The sequence below is a fragment of the Pelophylax lessonae genome (genome assembly GCF_965119305.1).
Source record: "Pelophylax lessonae genome assembly, chromosome: 2".
Taxonomy (NCBI): domain Eukaryota; kingdom Metazoa; phylum Chordata; class Amphibia; order Anura; family Ranidae; genus Pelophylax; species Pelophylax lessonae.
The window spans coordinates 132,788,918-132,806,191 of NC_138769.1; the positions used below are offsets into that span (position 1 = coordinate 132,788,918).

The window sequence follows — 17,274 nt, forward strand, 5'->3', positions numbered from 1 at the left end:
TTTTGCACGCCCAATTTTTCAGTTTTTTTTATTTGTTAACAAAGTTTGAAATATCCAATAAATTTCGTTCCACTTCATGATTGTGTCCCACTTGTTGATGCTTCACAAAAATTTATTATATCTTTATGTTTGAAGCCTCAAATGTGACAAAAGGTCGCAAAGTTCAAAGGGGCCGAATACTTTCGCAAGGCACTGTATATATAAAGGCTTGTATACATGTAAAAAAATAATTAAAAAAAAAGTTTACAGTCTTAAAACAAAAATAAACTGAATTCTCTGTTGCTGTGGGAGGGAATAGGCAACATTCAGCTTTGTGACCAGCACTGGGGCACACCAGAATATGGATTGAACACTATCTCTATCCCACAAAATTGAATTCTTGATTTCCCCCTTACCTGATTCTCTTTTGTACAGCCAAATCTTTCTTCTCATCGTCTGTGGTTTCTGGACAGAACACATGCTTGTATAAGCGTGTCATGATAAACTTCTCAATTTGGTCCATGGCTTCCTCCACTTTATTAGGCGGGACTATTTTTAAAAGTAATCAGAGCAATGAGGAAAACTTCTAAAAATAATAACACCACTACAAGTCTAGAGCAAAAAAATACCAAGAACTTTGTAAAAAAAAAAAAAAACACAAAAACAAAAAGGATCTCTATCTCACTCAAACACACAGTACAGAAAAATATATACATACACAGTGCTAAATGAGTAAACCTTTGAAAAGTAATATTTTAATCAATATCTCAATGAACACAAGAACGATTTCCAAAATTTTGACAAAATTAGTTTTATACATTATTTGTTTAGCTCATTACATTAAAGTAAGGTTAATATAACTTAGATTAGAAAATCTGCAGTTTTGCACAAATTAGATGATGCAAAAATGAATACACCCCCACAAAAAAAGCTACTACATCTAGTATTTTATATGACCTCCATGATTTGTAAGGACAGCCCAAAGTCTTCTAGGCATGGGATGAACAGGTTGGTGACATATTACAACATCTATCGTTTTCCATCCTGCAAGAATGACCTCTTTTAGAGCCTGGATGCTGGATAGAGAGTGATGCTCAACTTGTCTCTTCAGAATTCCCCATAGGTGTTCAATTAGGTTCAGATCAGGAGACCTACTTGGCCACTGAATCACTTTCACCCTGTTCATCTTCAGAAATTCAACAGTGGCCTATGATGTGGGTTTTGGATCATTGTCATGTTGGAAAATTGCACGGCGACCCAGGGTACGAATAATGGTAGCATCTTCCCTTTCAATATACATCTGTGAATTCAAGATGCCATCAATGAAATGCACCTCCCCGACACCAGCAGCACTCATGCAGCCACAGGACACTGCCACCACCAGGTTTCACTGTAGGCACCATGCATTTTTCTTTGTACTCCTCACCTTTGCAATGCCATACCGTTTTGAAGCCATCAGTTCCAAAAACATATTTTTTTTATGTTGGTCTCATCACTCCAGAGTACAGAGTCCCAGCAGTCTTCTCGTTTTGCAGCATGGGCCCCTGGCAAATTCTAGATGGGCTTTTTTGTGCATGGGCTTTAGGAGAGGCTTCCTTCATGGAACTCATCCATGCATGCCATTCCACTGCAGTGTATGCCGTATTGTGACATGGGAAACAATCACCCCAGTTTGGCTTTTTATTTCTTTAACCATAGTGAATTTGCATGGCGTTTTTCTTCAACTCTTATTAGAATAAGCTCCTGTCCAGGTGTTAACTTCTGTGGATGACCTGGACATCTCTGTTGTAGTTCCACCTTTGTTACATTTTTGTATCACTTTTGCTACAGTATTCTGACTGATAAGTAAAGCTTTGCTGATCCTGTAGCCTTCATCTTTCTTGTATAAAGACATTTTATTTCTCAGGCCTTGTGACATTTCTCTTCCACGTGGTGCTATTGCTGACAGCATTAAATGGGAAGAGGTTTTCTTTGTTAATCACTTTCCGTCCGCGCTATAGCTGAAAGACAGCTACAGCGCAGGCTTCCAGTGCCTGGAAGGGGTCCATAGACATCCTCCCGTGGCGTGCTGTGATCGAGTCCTTCGGACTCGGCTGATCACAGAACAGGGTAAAGGGGCTGATCACAGTGGCACTTTACCATGTGATCAGCTGTAAGCCCTTTTATAATCAACTGTCTGTTGACATCTGTTTAATGAATAATTAGACATGTAGTTGAATTCTTGTTAATTAGGAATTTGTTGCCTAAGACTTTCATTGGGGTGTATTCATTAGTGCAACATAGTCTTGAATAATTTTATTAGTTTGCACACACAAAAAAGTATTTTTCCAAACAAATATTGGTTGCAATCAATGGTCCACATTTGGGGGAGTATTTTGTAAAATGTTGATTCTGAAAGGAAAGTAAAGGTTTTCTGACAAATCTGTTGGGATGTACTCATTTACGTGAGATACTATACATCTACATTTCTTACTATACATATTTCACTGTATGCAGTGGAAGTGTATAGGATAATATACATGCAGATCATTAGCTGATTTTCAACATAACCTTCCTATAAGATCAGAAATGTTTTACAACTTCTAATTTCAGCCATAGGAAGAAGCAGGGGAGGCTGCTTACCTATATGTATATTAAAGAAACTGAACTACCCAAATAGTGCCATCATCCAAAGTAATATAGAAATGGGAATTTGTGGGGAGTCTTTGGGCTGGAAAACCAGAACCCAAAAAAGAGTTACAATAAAATATTTGAGAGGACAGAGTGTCCCAACAAAACATGTAAGACATGTGTGAAGACAGTGAATTATTTAAAAACGAGCCCAAGACTATTTTAACCCATATAATCTCCAATGAGAATGGGAAAATAGTGTGGGTTATTAAAGGTTCACAAAGTTATTTGAAATAACATCATAAGATATATAGTCCCATCTGACATTTGGGTCTACGCATTTCGCAGCGTGCTTCTTCAGGACCGTATTTATATATCAGAAGTTTCTGTACTAGAGTGTAGCCAACGTCTCTCAGGCGAGCATAGAGGACGCCGAAAACCCAAGGGTCTTGGTTTGTGCGTATATAGTATAGATCTTTTTTAGGCTAGACCCTTACCATATACGAATATATATATATAGGTAGGGTAGAGTAGACTCCGGATTGGTAAATCCTGGGGTCAAGTCAACCCTCGAGATTTCTGGGATTGTAGAATGATAGACGGCGGGACAAAGTGTATATTATATATTAACCAGAGCGGGAGAGGAGTGGAGTGATATATCTTTTCAAGGTAGTTGATGGTCGTTGGCGGCAGGACATGCGGCAAACACCAAACATACCAGCTTGGGGCCTTCAGTGTTGATCCCTAAAGAGCCTTTGGAGGACCATTGCTGGTTTTTTTGAGTGGAATTATTCAGTTTCCATGAATGCGATCCAAACAAATATTGCTAACCCATAACTTGGGTGAATTACTAGGATGATTCTGGTTGACTTTACTCTAAGACTTAAACTATTTAAATACACTTTCCTTCGACCATCAACTACCTTCAAAAGATATATCACTCCACTCCTCTCCCGCTCTGGTTAATATATAATATACACTTTGTCCCGCCGTCTATCATTCTACAATCCCAGAAATCTCGAGGGTTGACTTGACCCCAGGATTTACCAATCCGGAGTCTACTCTACCTTACCTATATATATTCGTATATGGGTAAGGGTCTAGCCTAAAAAGATCTATACTATATACGCACAAACCAAGACCCTTGGGTTTTCGGCATCCTCTATGCTCGCCTGGGAGACGTTGGCTACACTCTAGTACAGAAACTTCTGATATATAAATACGGTCCTGAAGAAGCACACTGCGAAACGTGTAGACCCAAATGTCAGATGTGACTATATATCTTATGATATTATTTCAAATAACTTTGTGAACCTTTAATAACCCACACTATTTTCCCATTCTCATTGGAGATTATATGGGTTAAAATAGTCTTGGGCTATTCGTTTTTAAATAATTCACTGTCTACACACATGTCTTACATGTTTTGTTGGGACACTCTGTCCTCTCAAATATTTTATTGCAACTCTTTTTTGTAATAAAATTATGTTTAAAAAGAATTTGTGAGTCGCTACGATTCATTTTATGATGTGCCTTAGAAAGTCCAGTTCTCTGTCTTTGTGACGAATCAATTTGGGTTCTGGTTTTCCAGCCCAAAGACTCCCCACAAATTCCCATTTCTGCTTACCTATATGGTTTGTGCATGCTGAGATCAGGGCACAGTGTTACACAAGATAAACATGCAGCCAAAATGTTTGCTGAATTTACACTTGCCAGCATCAAAATCTTTGCTGATGTCAGGCCACAGCCAAACTAAGGGCCGGTTCACACTAGTGCAATGCCTGACATTGCATGTGATTCACACTGCATTGCTTTGCAGATCACATGAGATGTCTGTGTGTTGCAAATTCAGCCAAACTGTATGGCTGAATTTGCATCGCATTCGGAAAAAACTCATGCAGGACCCTTTTTTGCCCCTGCACTGGAATCGAATCACATGGGTGTATACACCAATGCGATCAGATTCTGCAAATCACTCTTCGTTGTGTCGTTATCATGCACTCCACAATTAGTTTGCATGAACACGTTGCATTTTAATGCAGTGAGGATTTGCAGCAAATTTGCACCGCATTTAGTGTGAACCAGGCCTAACTCCTCAACTCAATTGCAAATAAAACGTAACTAGGAATTAATATGAATATTACATAGATATAATGCTTCTTCAGGCAAATCTATTTATTATTAGAGCCCTTTACCACATGAAGACCAGCATGTTAAAGTATAACTAAAGCAAAACTTTTTGTTTTAGATAAAGTGGAGATTGATTAGAACACTTGTCAGGTATTTATTGCTGTCTATGTCCCTGGGTCACTGTTGCTGGCTTACACTGGTCTGGTGACAATATGACTGCTGTGGCAGTGATTAGGAACACTGGCTGCGCTGGTCAGACAACACTGTGGCACTGCCCCCTGTGACGTCATGCTGGGTCGATGACTTCACAGGGGGCAGTGCCACCAGTTGCGGTTGCCGGGTGGCCCTGCCCCTTACCTATTTAAGAATTGTTACATGGTAGAGCAGGCCGACGGCGGGAGCCTTCGGCATGAGTGGAGATTTTTTTTCTTTTTTCGAGGCAGTGATGGCAGCAGGATTGACAATGGATCTACACCGGGGGACATTGTTTTTTTATTTTTAATAAGGGATTGTCAAAAACTGTCTGTGTTTTTATTTCTTTATTTCAATATACCCCTACTCATTCACTTGGGGGGGGGGGGGTGGGTGGGATCTGAAGGTCCCCTTGTTGAAGAGGGCTTCCAGATTCCAAAAAGCCCTCTGCCTGCAGACTCCCACCACCGGCCAGGGTTGTGGGGGAAGAAGCCCTTGTCCCCAACTACATAGGGATAAGGTGCTTTGGGACCCACCCCCCCTCCATGTTGAGAGTATGTGGCCCGGTATGGGTCAGGAGGGGCGCTTGCTTGTCCCCCCCCCTCTCTTTCCTGGCCTGGCAGGCTGCATGCTCGGAAAAGGGTATTGTATGGATTTTGGGGGGACTCCCAAGCTATTTTTTCTTTACTTTTGGCGTGGGGGTTCCTCTCAAAATCCATACTAGACCTAAGTGTCTGGTATGGATTGGGGGGGGGGGGGGGGGGCAACTTTTTTTTCACATTCTGGCCAAAGGGCCTGGTATGGATTGGACAGCAAACGCTGTTTTTTTTTTCGGATTAAATTTGTGTTAAAAACTGATCAGGTGTGCGATTCAGATACGTTCCCATAGAAGGCAATGACAATGGAATTCACATCTGAACTGCACCGAATTGCTCAGAAAACGCACAGGACTCTTTTTAAATTTGCAGCGAATTTGCCACTGCACCGCATATATGTGAACAGGCTCCATAGAGAGCCAGTTTGATTCACATGTCATGTGAATCGGATGCGGTTCAAAACGCATCCAATTTGCATATATGTGAACAGAGCCTAATGCATAGAATGCATTAAAACTGCAGTAAACCAACTTTTTTTTTTTTTTTTACCTGCAATTTAAAGCCGTAATGTGCTACTATGCATCACACCTTACCTAGGTGGATGCAGCATTGGTTCGATTCTGCATCTGTCCCCTGACCCCTCTAAAATTGAGAACCAAGCAATCGAACACTGCCAATCACTTAGTTCTCAGTGCTCCCCGACCAGAGAGCTGCTGTCAGTCACCACTCTCTGCTCTACCCCCTCGTTGCTCAATGGAGTGCTGGGCTGTGGAGGAGGCGATAGCCATGTGGGCAGATCCCGACTCCATCGTCATGATCTTTCCTGAGCCTGGACCGGCTCTGTGACGCCAGCAGACAGCGGACTTCAGCCAGCTGTCTGCTAAAAACGGGTCACGGGAGTGCAGAATGAACTGCACTCCTGTGATCCACAAGAGAAGTACAGACAAACAAGTTCCCGAAACATGGCTAATGTGTAAGGAAAAGTCCACAGGCTTGGTAAAATCACTCTGTAAATGGATAAAAAACTGCCTAAAAGACCAAGTTCAGAGTAGTGGTTAACGGTTCTTGGCCCAAATGTTCTAAGGTGATAAGTGGTGTACCCCAAGGTTCAGTGTTGGGACTCTTAGTTTTTAAATATCTTTATAAATGATATAGGGTCTGGGATTAAAAGTACCATTTCAGTATTTCCAGATGACACCAAGCTATGCAGTGGAAAAACGTCCTTTCAGGATATCTCCAATTTACAAGCCAACCTCATTGCACTGTTTATTTGGGCAACTGTGTGGCAAATGAGGTTTAAAGTGGTTGTAAAGGAAGAAGGTTTTTTTTATTTTAATGCATTCTATGCAAGAGGAGGATCTGGGCTGCTGTGTGCAAAACCTCTGCCCAGAGTAGGTAAGTAGAACAGGTTTATTATTTTTAAACAAAAAAAAATCCTGGGACTTTAGTATCACTTTAATGTTGATAAATGTCAAGTTATGCACCGGGTGGCTAGGAATATGCATGCACCATACATACTAGGGGGAGTAAAACTGGGGGAATCAATGATGGAGAAGGATCTGGGTGTTCTGGGAAATCGCAAGGCTTAATAGCAGCATACTTTGCCAAGCTGCGGTTTCCAAAGTGAGAAAAATACTTTGTATTGAGAGGTATAGACAGCAGAGAGATGTAATTTTACCCTTGTACAAATCATTAGTAAGACCTTATCTGGAATATGTATGTAGTTCAGTTTTGGGCACCAGGTTACAAAAAGAATACCGGGGGACTGGAGAAAATGTAGAGAAGGGCATCCAAAGTGATAAGAGGCATGGAGGACCTCAGCTATGAGGAAAGATTAGAGAAACGGAATTTATTCTCTCTTGAGAAGAGAATGAAAATGAACAACATGTATAAATACATAAGTGGTCTATATAGTGAACTTGGTGGTGAATTATTCACTCTAAAGCAGAGCTTCACCCGAAAGTGGAAGCTCCGTTTATGCGCCACCCCCCCCCCCCTCAGGTACCCGCTCCCACTTTCGGGTGATTTTGCCATGGCCCCCCTCCTCCTCCCCCCACTGCCGGGCCAGTCACAAAGCACAGTAGGGAACCGGCTGTGCAGTTTCACTGCCGGTTTCCCTTACAAGCAATGGCAGCAGCAGCACCCGAGAGCCGTTGGAAAAATCGGCTGGAGTGAGGACACTGCAGGATCCCTGGACAGGTAAGTGTCCTAATAATAAAAGTCAGCAGCAACAGGATTTTTTCTGAAGGAGCCTGGAGCTCCTCTTTAAGGTCCTCACGGAGGACAAGAGGGCACTCTTTACATCTGGAGGAAAAGAGATTTAATCTCCATATACGGAAAGGTTTCTTCACAGAAAGAGCTGAAACGATGTGGCCAGCTCAATTGATTGCTTTAAAAAAGGCCTGGATTCTTTACTAAAAGTACATAATATAACTGGATACTAACATTTATAGGAAAAGTTGATCCAGGAAATATGTGATTGCCTCTTGGGGGATCAGGAAGGAATTTATTTCCCCTGCTGGGGCAAATTAGATTGTGCTTTGCTGGGGTTTTTGCCTTCCTCTGGATCAACTGTGGGTAAAGGATTGTGTAAATAAGACTGATTCCCCCCCCCCTTTTTATTGGTTGAACTAGATGGACTTCTCAACCAGTCTAACTATGTAACTACAGTATGTTGTGAAAAAAAAACAGAAAACAAAAAATACACAGGATTGGTTTAGGAATTTTTACATATATTACAGAGGAATCTCGATAACGGTTTCAATATTTCATATAACCAAATCTGCAGAATAGAATGTTCAGCCTTTAAAAATAGGAAGCAAAATGTATTTTAGGTTTAGAAGCTCCAGAGTAAATAAACATGGAACAATCAATGGTGACAAAATTGTGATTATTAAACAAAGAAAACCTATACTGTCTTGCACAAATTAAGTTGTCTTAATTAATGTATGAATAAATTGTAGATGAGCCATGAAAAAACATTATCTAGTTTAAAAGGGAGAAAATAATTCAATGGGCTACAGCTTAAGTAAATGGTGAGTAATGGTTTGTTTAGTTAACATCTGAAAGGACGGGGTTACCTTTCCAATACATCTGCAATTTGTCTGCCGTGTTCTGGTAAAAATCTTGAGTGTATTCTGACAATTCTTCAATATTTGACTCCTGGGGAGACAGCAAGAGAAACAATCAACATGTTTCCACATTAGAATCAACTTCAATTTCTCATGACACATCTCAGAGATGATGGAGCTATTGATTATTGGATACACAAAAAATGAGCATTAAACAACATTTCTGAAGCAGAAAACAGATTTTAATACAATGGCACCACCTTGTGTCTTATGTGGTAGTAACACATGTATATTAAAAGTGGTTCTAAAGGCAGAAGGTTTTTACCTTAATGCACAGGTGTCAAACACGTGGCCCCCCAGGCCATTTCATGTGGCCCTCACACCACTCCTGCAGCTGTGGTATCCCCCTTGTCTCTGCCCTCTGCCCCCACCTTGTCTCTGTAGTCGGCAGCAGAGAGGACAGAACTCCTTTGCCAGATCCTGCACTCCTCTGTGCAGCTGCTCATCTTTGCCCCCCCAGCAGTCCACAGCAGAGAGGAGGGCAGAACTCCTCCTTCAGATCCTGCACCTCTCTGTGCAGCCCCAATACCCTCTTGCCTCTGCCTCCCCTGGTCTCAGCATTCAGCAGACTCTGGAAGCTGACTCCAGCTCTCCTCTGTCCTCGGTCTCCTTCAGACCCTGCACTTCTTCCCAGATCCACCCGCATCTTCTTCCTGGCAGCAGCACAAGGTAAGGGGTGCATTGTGATGTAAGGAAGGGTGAGTGATTCTTGATTGCTGATGGTAGGGGGTTCTTGACATCCCATGTAAGGGTGTAAGGGGGCATGGGGTATTCTGGACATCTAATCCTACAGATATAACTGGCCCTTTGAGGGCAACCATAATGCTAATGCTGCCTGCGTTGGAATTTAGTTTGACACCGCTGCCTTAATGCATTGATAAAAGATAAAAAATCCTCTGGGTGCAGCTCCCCTTAGCCCCCCCCCCCCCATATACCTACCTGAGCCCCATCTCAAATGCAGCGAAGTGCATGAGAGCAGCGGCTCTCCCAGGTCTCTCTCTCCTCATTAGCTCACACAGCAGTGGAAGCCATTGGCTCCTGCTGCTTTCAATCATAACCAGTGAGCTAATGAGAGAGAGTAGGCGGCAGGGATGAGCCACGCTCTGTGTGTTAAGTGGACACTGTCCATTCACAGGAGCGTGGCTCGGGAGCGAGCCTGCTTGAGTGCCCACATAGCAAGAGGCTTGATATCGGGGGCACTCAACAGAGGGGAGGAGCCAGGACCCCCAGCAAAAGAAGATTATCAGGGCTGCTCTTTTTAAAACCATTTCACAGAGCAGGTAAGTAGAACACACACACACACATACATATATACACACACACATATATATATATACACACACACAAAACACACACCTTTAAACCTGTGTAACACTGAGGGCAAAACTTTTTTTTTTTGTTTTGGATAGAGTGGAGAGGGATTAGAATATCTCTCAATTGTTATGTGTTTGCAATTTACTGACGCCACTGACCGTGGTGATACAGCAGGGTTCCCTATCTTTGGAAGCATTTCCTCTCAAATCCTGTTTTGACTGTGGGAAGGGAAATCTCCCCAATGGGACACAAACGGCAAAAACCCCCAAAAAAACTGACAGGTTATAATCCTCCCATAGTCTATTCAAAATAAAAAAAAAAAATTGGATTTTTGACTTACCTTAAAATCCATTTCTCTGATGTTCATAGACGGACACAGCTCCTGACATTCATAACCTTTGGGTTATACTGCCCCTACAGGAGTAGGACACTGAGCAGAAAATAATTCTGGCTACACCCAGGGGCAGTCCCCAGGGGGAATACTCCCTTCTCTTTGCTATAGCCACTCAAGTTTAGTTACAAGCAGTGTCAGGAGAATTATAACTCCATAGAGGGGTGGGTGCTGTGTCCGTCAACGAACATCAGGGAAATGGATTTTACGGTAAGTCAAAAATCCCATTATCTCTTTTGTTCATTGACGGACACAGCTCCTGATATTCATAACCATTGGGAACAAAAAAATTCCCAAGGCTAAACATTAACCAACCAGGCAACAGGAGCTCAACCAAACAACTGGAGCCCACCTGAAAAAAAACAACACACCCTCAAAGAGGATCAGGTCCTCAAACAGCAGCCTGCAAAACCTTGCAGGCAAAAGAAGCATCCGCAGATGCCAACTTATCCACTTTATAAAACTTTGTAAAAGTGTGCACCGACGACAAGGTGGCCCCCTTGCAAACCAGCGTCACTTACGCCTGACGACGGAAAGCCCAGGAGGCATAAGCGCCCTAAGTAGAGTGCGCCTTGACAGGGAAAGGGGGAACCTGACCCCTGATGGAATAGGCCTGAACCACCGTCTGTCTGATCCATGTGGAAATGATCGCAGAGGAAGCGGACAACCCTTTTTGAGGTCCATTCATGAGCACAAAGCGAGTGCCTGACTTCCTGAAAGACTCTGTAGCTCCTTGAAGGAACAGGTCTTGTACCACCCCAAACAGACCCTGTAAGTGGTCTTGGGACAGGCGCAAGTTGGGAGGAAAAAACCTTCCCGGGGGACAAGAGCGAAACTTGATCTTGTACCTGGACCGAAGTCCACGGGTCCGGAAACCAGTGAAAGACGTTCCCCCGACCCAGGTGAGGGCACACCGTCATGCAGAAGGAGCCTTGTCCACAGGTCTGGAGAAGCCTGATCTTGGCCTGCCAGACCAGGTTCGTTTGGATCCTCCAGAATAGGCCCTGAAAGGCTTCGAGCCCTTGTCAGTCGACCCTGAGGGACAAAAACTCTTATGAGCTGAGAAGGAAGGCCCACGTCTAGGACGAGGTTCTTTGCCCTTAGTAGCCTGCGGAAGAAAAGTACTCTTCCCCCCTTTGAGACTTTTAATGATGTCATCCAGGGTAGCTCCAAACAGGCATCTCCTTGAAAAGGAAGATCAGTCAAGGCCTTTTTCTTAAGTCTGATCCGCAGACCAGCACTTGAGCCAAAAAACACACCTAAGGACCACTACGAAAAAAGAAGCAAGCCATCAGGGGAGCCGCATCCAAAGAGGTATCACGGATAAAATGCAGTCCCTGAACCAGCTGGTCCGCCAGCTCGGCAAAGGCAAGGGGGAGCTGTTCCTCCTCCAGGTCACGGTGTAGTAACTTAGCCTACTCGATCAGTTTGTGACACTAGGGCAATGGTGAATACCGGCCTCATTGCCGAACCAGCCAGATCCTTAAAGGTCGGGGACTCTTCAACCGGAATCATGGTTGCCTTGTTTAATCTGGAAACTGGAGGGTCCACCACCGGTGGCACAGTCCACTTCTTAAGAAGGGACTCCTCATAGGTGTAACGCCTATGGGGACGCTTTGATTGTCCCCACTCTTTAGCGACAATTCTGTCAAAATAGGCAGGAAAAGGAAACCCCTTTGCCACTCTGGATGGCTTGTGAGTGCCAAAGGGCACCTGCACCTCTGTTCAGCTCAGCTTCAGCTGCATCCTTCATCTTTAGGGTCGGATGTACAGATACAATCAGTGCATCCACTAGCACCTTTTCTTGCGTGGTCGCAGACGTGGAGGAATCATCCTCACTATCAGAGGATTCCAGGTGCGTGGTGGCACACCCAGCAGGGTGACCCACGTCAGCGGCTGCCGAATCAGATTCAGGATCTGATGAGAAAGATGAGGCAGGGGAAGGCGGAGAGCGCTTTTTGCTAGCCCGTCGCCCGCAAGCCACCTCCACATGGGATGAAAGGGACTCCAGGACCGCCGTCATTGCAAGGATGAATGGTTGGGACCCGGAGGGCCCCCACAGCCTCAGAGAGGGGATCTAAAAAAATAAAAAAAAAAAAAAAAAAAAAAAACAACTTTGCTAGGTCCAAAGATCCCAGCAAGGAAATAGGTCCTTACTCTTGACTAGGCAGAAAAAAAAAACTGAGTGACTATAGAGAGGAAGTACACCCCATGGACTGCCCATGGGTGTAGCCAGACTTCTTTTTGGTTTAGTGTCCTACTTCTGAAGGGGGCAGTATAACTCAATGGTTATGAATATCAGGAGCTGTGTCCGTCAATGAACGAAAGAGAAAATAAGTTTTGCCTCTTTTTGCACTTTAATTGTTGGTGTTTAAAATGTTTTGACTAAAGTGGAAGTGTTATAGTCCCTGCCAGGTTTTTGTATTGCTACACATGCTCCACATTTTGGGGGGGGGGTCACATTCTCTATTTGTCATGGTGAGCATTGTTATTGGTACAGGAAGTGACGGGAAATCAAAAGTATATGGCTGTCAATGCAACAAGAGTTAACCGCTTGCCGGCTGCGCACAGTATATTTACTGCGGCAGTCAGCCCCGGCCAGGCAGAGTGACGTAGATCTACGTCGCTAGCCTGTCACCGGGTTTTGAGCCAATAGCGGGCGCGCGCCCGCCTCGGCTTGTTCACAGAGGAGTCCGGGACCCGATGCCCGCCGGTCACACTACGATCGTCGGTAGAGCGGGAGAAAGGCGGGCGGTTTATGTAAACAAGCCGCCTGTCATTCTCCCCTGTGTAAAAATGGAGATCAGACGGTTCTACTATGTAGAACCGTTGATCTCTGTTTTTACAATAGGAGACATGTCCCATCACAGTTAGAAACACGCCCCTAGGACACACTTAACCCCTGCCTCTCCAATACAGTTAACCCCTTCCCTGCCAGTGTCATTTTTACAGTAACAGTGCATATGTATAGCACTGATTACTGCAGTAATGTCACTGGTACCCCCAAAAGTGTCAAAAATGTCAGTCAAGGGTCCGATCTGTCCGCCGCAATGTCGCAGTACTGAAAAAAAAAAATTGCAGATCGCCGCCATTACGCGTTAAAAAAAAAAAAAAGACAAAAATCTTTCCCTTTGTTAGTAAACGCGATAACTTTTGCGCAAACCAATCAAAATAGGCTTTTTGCAATTTTTTTTTACCAAACATATGTAGCATAAAACAAATTGGCCGAAAATGTTAAAAAATTTTGATTTTTACATTTTTTTTTTAGGGGAATTTCATATAAAAAAAAAGTGAAAAATATTGTTATTTTTCCAAAAATTTACGCTCTTTGTTTATAGCGCATGATCAAAAAAAAAAAATAAATAAATCGCACAGGTGATCAAATACCACCAAAAGAAAGCTCTGTTTGTGGGAAAAAAAGGATGTGAAATTCGTTTAGGTACAGCGTCGCACGACCGTGCAATTGTCCGTTAAAGTCACGCAGTAAAAAAAAAAAATTGCAAAAAAACCACTGGTCAGGAAGGGGGTAAAATCTTCCGGGGCTTAAGTGGTTAAAGGAAAATCTTTCATTTGAACACCTACTCTGGTGATAACTTTCCTTCAGTCTGCAGATTTAACCACTTCCTACTATATGCAAAGAAAAAAAAAAAAAAGAAAAACTGGCTAGAAATACACATTTGCATAATTTGTCTTCATACTAATCTCCTGGAATCCTTTACATTACAATTTAGCCTGGGAGAAGAGGGAACACTTAGCAGGCCAGGCTTAAAAGTATAACTTCAATCTTTCAATCAACACAAACTAGGTTTAAAGTGGTTCCTAAAGGCTGAAGGTTTTGTACCTCCATGCATTCAATGCATGAAGGTAAAAAAAACTTCAGCGTGCAGCTTCCCCCTCAGCCCCCTAATACTCACCTGAGCCTGATCCTGATCCAGCAATGTGCATGAGAGCAGAAGCTCTCCAGGGTCTCTGCCTCCTCACAGCCAGTGAGCAGAGAGTGAGTAATGGAGCCAAGACACGCTCCAGGTCTCTCAGACACAGATGTGGCTCGGGAGCAAGCAAGCACGAGTGCCCCCAGAGCAAGCAGCTTGCTATGGGGGCACTCAGCAGGGAGGGAGGGGCCACGAGCGCCGGCGGGGGACCCGAGGAGTGGAGGATCAGGGCTGTTCTGTGCAAAACCATTACTCAGAGAAGGTAAATATGACATGTTTGTCATTAAAAAAATAAATAAATAAAATCGGAACCTCTACAAATGCTTTAAAGCGGAGTTCCAGCCACAAAATCGACATAGTCGATTTTGGGCCATCCGCTTGCCTTTGGTCACCTGTAAAATAAATGGATAGTTACGATTTTTTTTTTGTTTACTTACCTTGTTTTTGAAGAAAAATATACTCCCCCTTCCTTCCACTTCCTCCCTCGTTGGCCGCGGCCTGCGCCGTCACTTCCTCTTTGCGATGATTCCTGGGAGCTGAACGTCATCGCTCCCAGGAATCAATGCGCCGGCCCCGCTCGTCACTTCCGGTGCGTCGCCGCATTCCCTGCTAAACAGCTTCTGGGCATGCCCAGAAGCTATGGAGTAATGCGGCGCTGCACCGGAAGTGACCAGCGGGGCCGGTGCAGGCACATTCTGGGAGAAGAGGACACGGAAGAGGACGCGCTGGCTTCAGCTGCCCACATCCGAGATGGCAGCACTGGAGAAGAAATTTTAAAAAGGTAAGTATTTCTTCTTGCAGGTAAGTGCGACCTGGGACAGTTCAGAGGCTATCCATTATGGAATGTACTAGCAATACCAAGGGATGGGGGGAGGAACACCAGGAAATCAACTCAGAGCCCCTAAATCTAAGGGCAAGAGGATGTGACACACTTAATTTTGATACATCATTACACTACCCAACGGTATATGTCCGGTGAGCCAAGCAACTAAGACAGTAATTTAACAAAAGAAAGAAAAGAAGTTGCAAATATGGCTCAAACAAGGGTGTGATGTAGATAAAATTGGTACTTTATTAAGGCAAACAAAGACAGATAAAATATCAAAAACAAAAATGATTATAGAAAATGCTCACGGACATCCAGATAAAACCATTCAAGAAGAGGTCCTTACTCTCAAATCACGCTGATGTCGCCAAAATGGGCTCCACCCCCCACCCCACCTACAAGCCAACAACCCGATAACTCAGTGACTGCTTCTATTTCCATTAATGAAATCCTAAGAATGATATGGGATTCAGCAGTAAGTAATAAGTATCAAACGGTGCAAACAGGAAAATAGAGGGAAGCAGGCTTCGGGCACAGGGGTGCCCACTGGGTGATGCTCCTGAAGCAAATGTCACTCCTGTGGTGATCAAAGGAAGCGGCTTGAAGGCTCAAACACTAGTAATTCTGGCATACAGGCATTTAGTTCCAGATGTAGATCCTCCGTAGGTGCAAAGTCCTGTGAAAGCAGGATGGTTTTATCTGGATGTCCATGAGCATTTTCTATAATCATTTTTGTTTTTGATATTTTATCTGTCTTTGTTTGCCTTAATAAAGTACCAATTTTATCTACATCACACCCTTGTTTGAGCCATATTTGCAACTTCTTTTCTTTCTTTTGTTAAATGGAATGTACTAGCCCTGACTGTCCCGGGGGTATTTTTATTGAAAAATGTCTTTCGTGGCCGGAACTCCACTTTAATCCTTACATGGCTAGCATTAGTAAATAGATGAGAAAGTATTTCATGTTTACTTGTTTTAAACTTTTTTTTTTTTTACATTTCTTCAGTTACTTCCAGGTTTTCAGGCCTAGGCCAAAATGTCATACATCCCAGGAGATTTCCGGAAATGTTTTTTTTTTTTTAAGGTTAAGCAGACTCTCCTGCCTGCATGACTGAGCTAAGGGCAGATGGATTCTAGGAAGTAAATGCTACATGAATCATTGGCCCTAACTGAAGATGGCCACAGACAGAAATGCTAGGGGGTTGTTTTTCAATGTGAATTCTCAGCAAAATAAAGCATGGAGACATGAATGGATGGGGGGGAGTTTGCTTTAAATATTAAAAATGAATTAAACTGCATTTTTTTGTTTGTGGTACTCAGATGCAGTGTAGTTCCGCTTTAAAGGTAGAATTTAACCAAAAAACGGCCTATGAAGGTTAAGGATACCTGCAGATAGAAAAAAAAAACTTTGTGTAGCTTTGACCAAGCTGAATAATGCCCTTTTCTTTAGTTGTAGGCCAATTATCTGTGTATACCACCTGAAGCCTGACTGAAAAACACCCAGGGTTGGCATCCCCTGTTCTTCCCTGTTGCTAGAATGTTGCTAAAAGAGACTCCTAGCTATTACTGTTCACCTCCACGATCACAGGAGCAAGCTCTTTCTCCAATTCAAACCCCCTCACAGGCACATTCTCCCCCCCTGACGTGGTAGCTCTCAGCTCATCATTTAAGATTTCACTCCTGTGATGGTGGAGCAGGACAGTTAGGAGTCTTCAGGCAATGTCCTAGCAACAAGGTAGGATAGGATGATAGGATCTCTGGGAGATTTTCCGTCAGGCTTCAGGAGGTATGTACATGGCGTACACTTAAAACAAGGGCATTATTTACATTTGATCAAAGCTGCAGTTTGTTTTTATCTACAAGTGCCCCCAACCTGCATAGGTCTATCTTTTATATAATGTGAACTATGCCTTTAACTAGAATGCACAGTGCTGGGAATCTAGCAATTAGAAGATAGGAGAGGGCTGACCTCATAAGTGAGCTTCTGTTCATTTACTATTCAATAACAGTCTTGAACCAGCTGTATTGATTTGATTACAGTAGAGAGATCACAACTAGGTATTTTAACTGGGTATTCCATTGTTTGGCCTCTTGCACACTGGACGTTATAAAAACGCCAGTAGCTTTGTAGTGAATTTATCAGCTTTTTTTGCATTGGTGTTTAACGTTTTTC

At 43.3% G+C, this 17,274-nt stretch overlaps 1 protein-coding gene across 3 annotated transcripts in view; it reads right to left on the bottom strand.

Moving 5' to 3' along the window:
• Positions 1–17,274, bottom strand: part of RABGEF1 (RAB guanine nucleotide exchange factor 1) — a 90,257-nt gene that overhangs the window by 21,598 nt on the left and 51,385 nt on the right. For all 3 annotated transcript variants that reach the window (XM_082244958.1, XM_082244956.1, XM_082244957.1), the window contains 2 exons: positions 8,588–8,669; positions 396–528 (listed from right to left, as the gene is read on the bottom strand). In XM_082244958.1, coding sequence (XP_082101084.1) covers positions 396–528; positions 8,588–8,669 — 215 coding nt within the window. The remainder of the gene's footprint in view (positions 1–395; positions 529–8,587; positions 8,670–17,274) is intronic.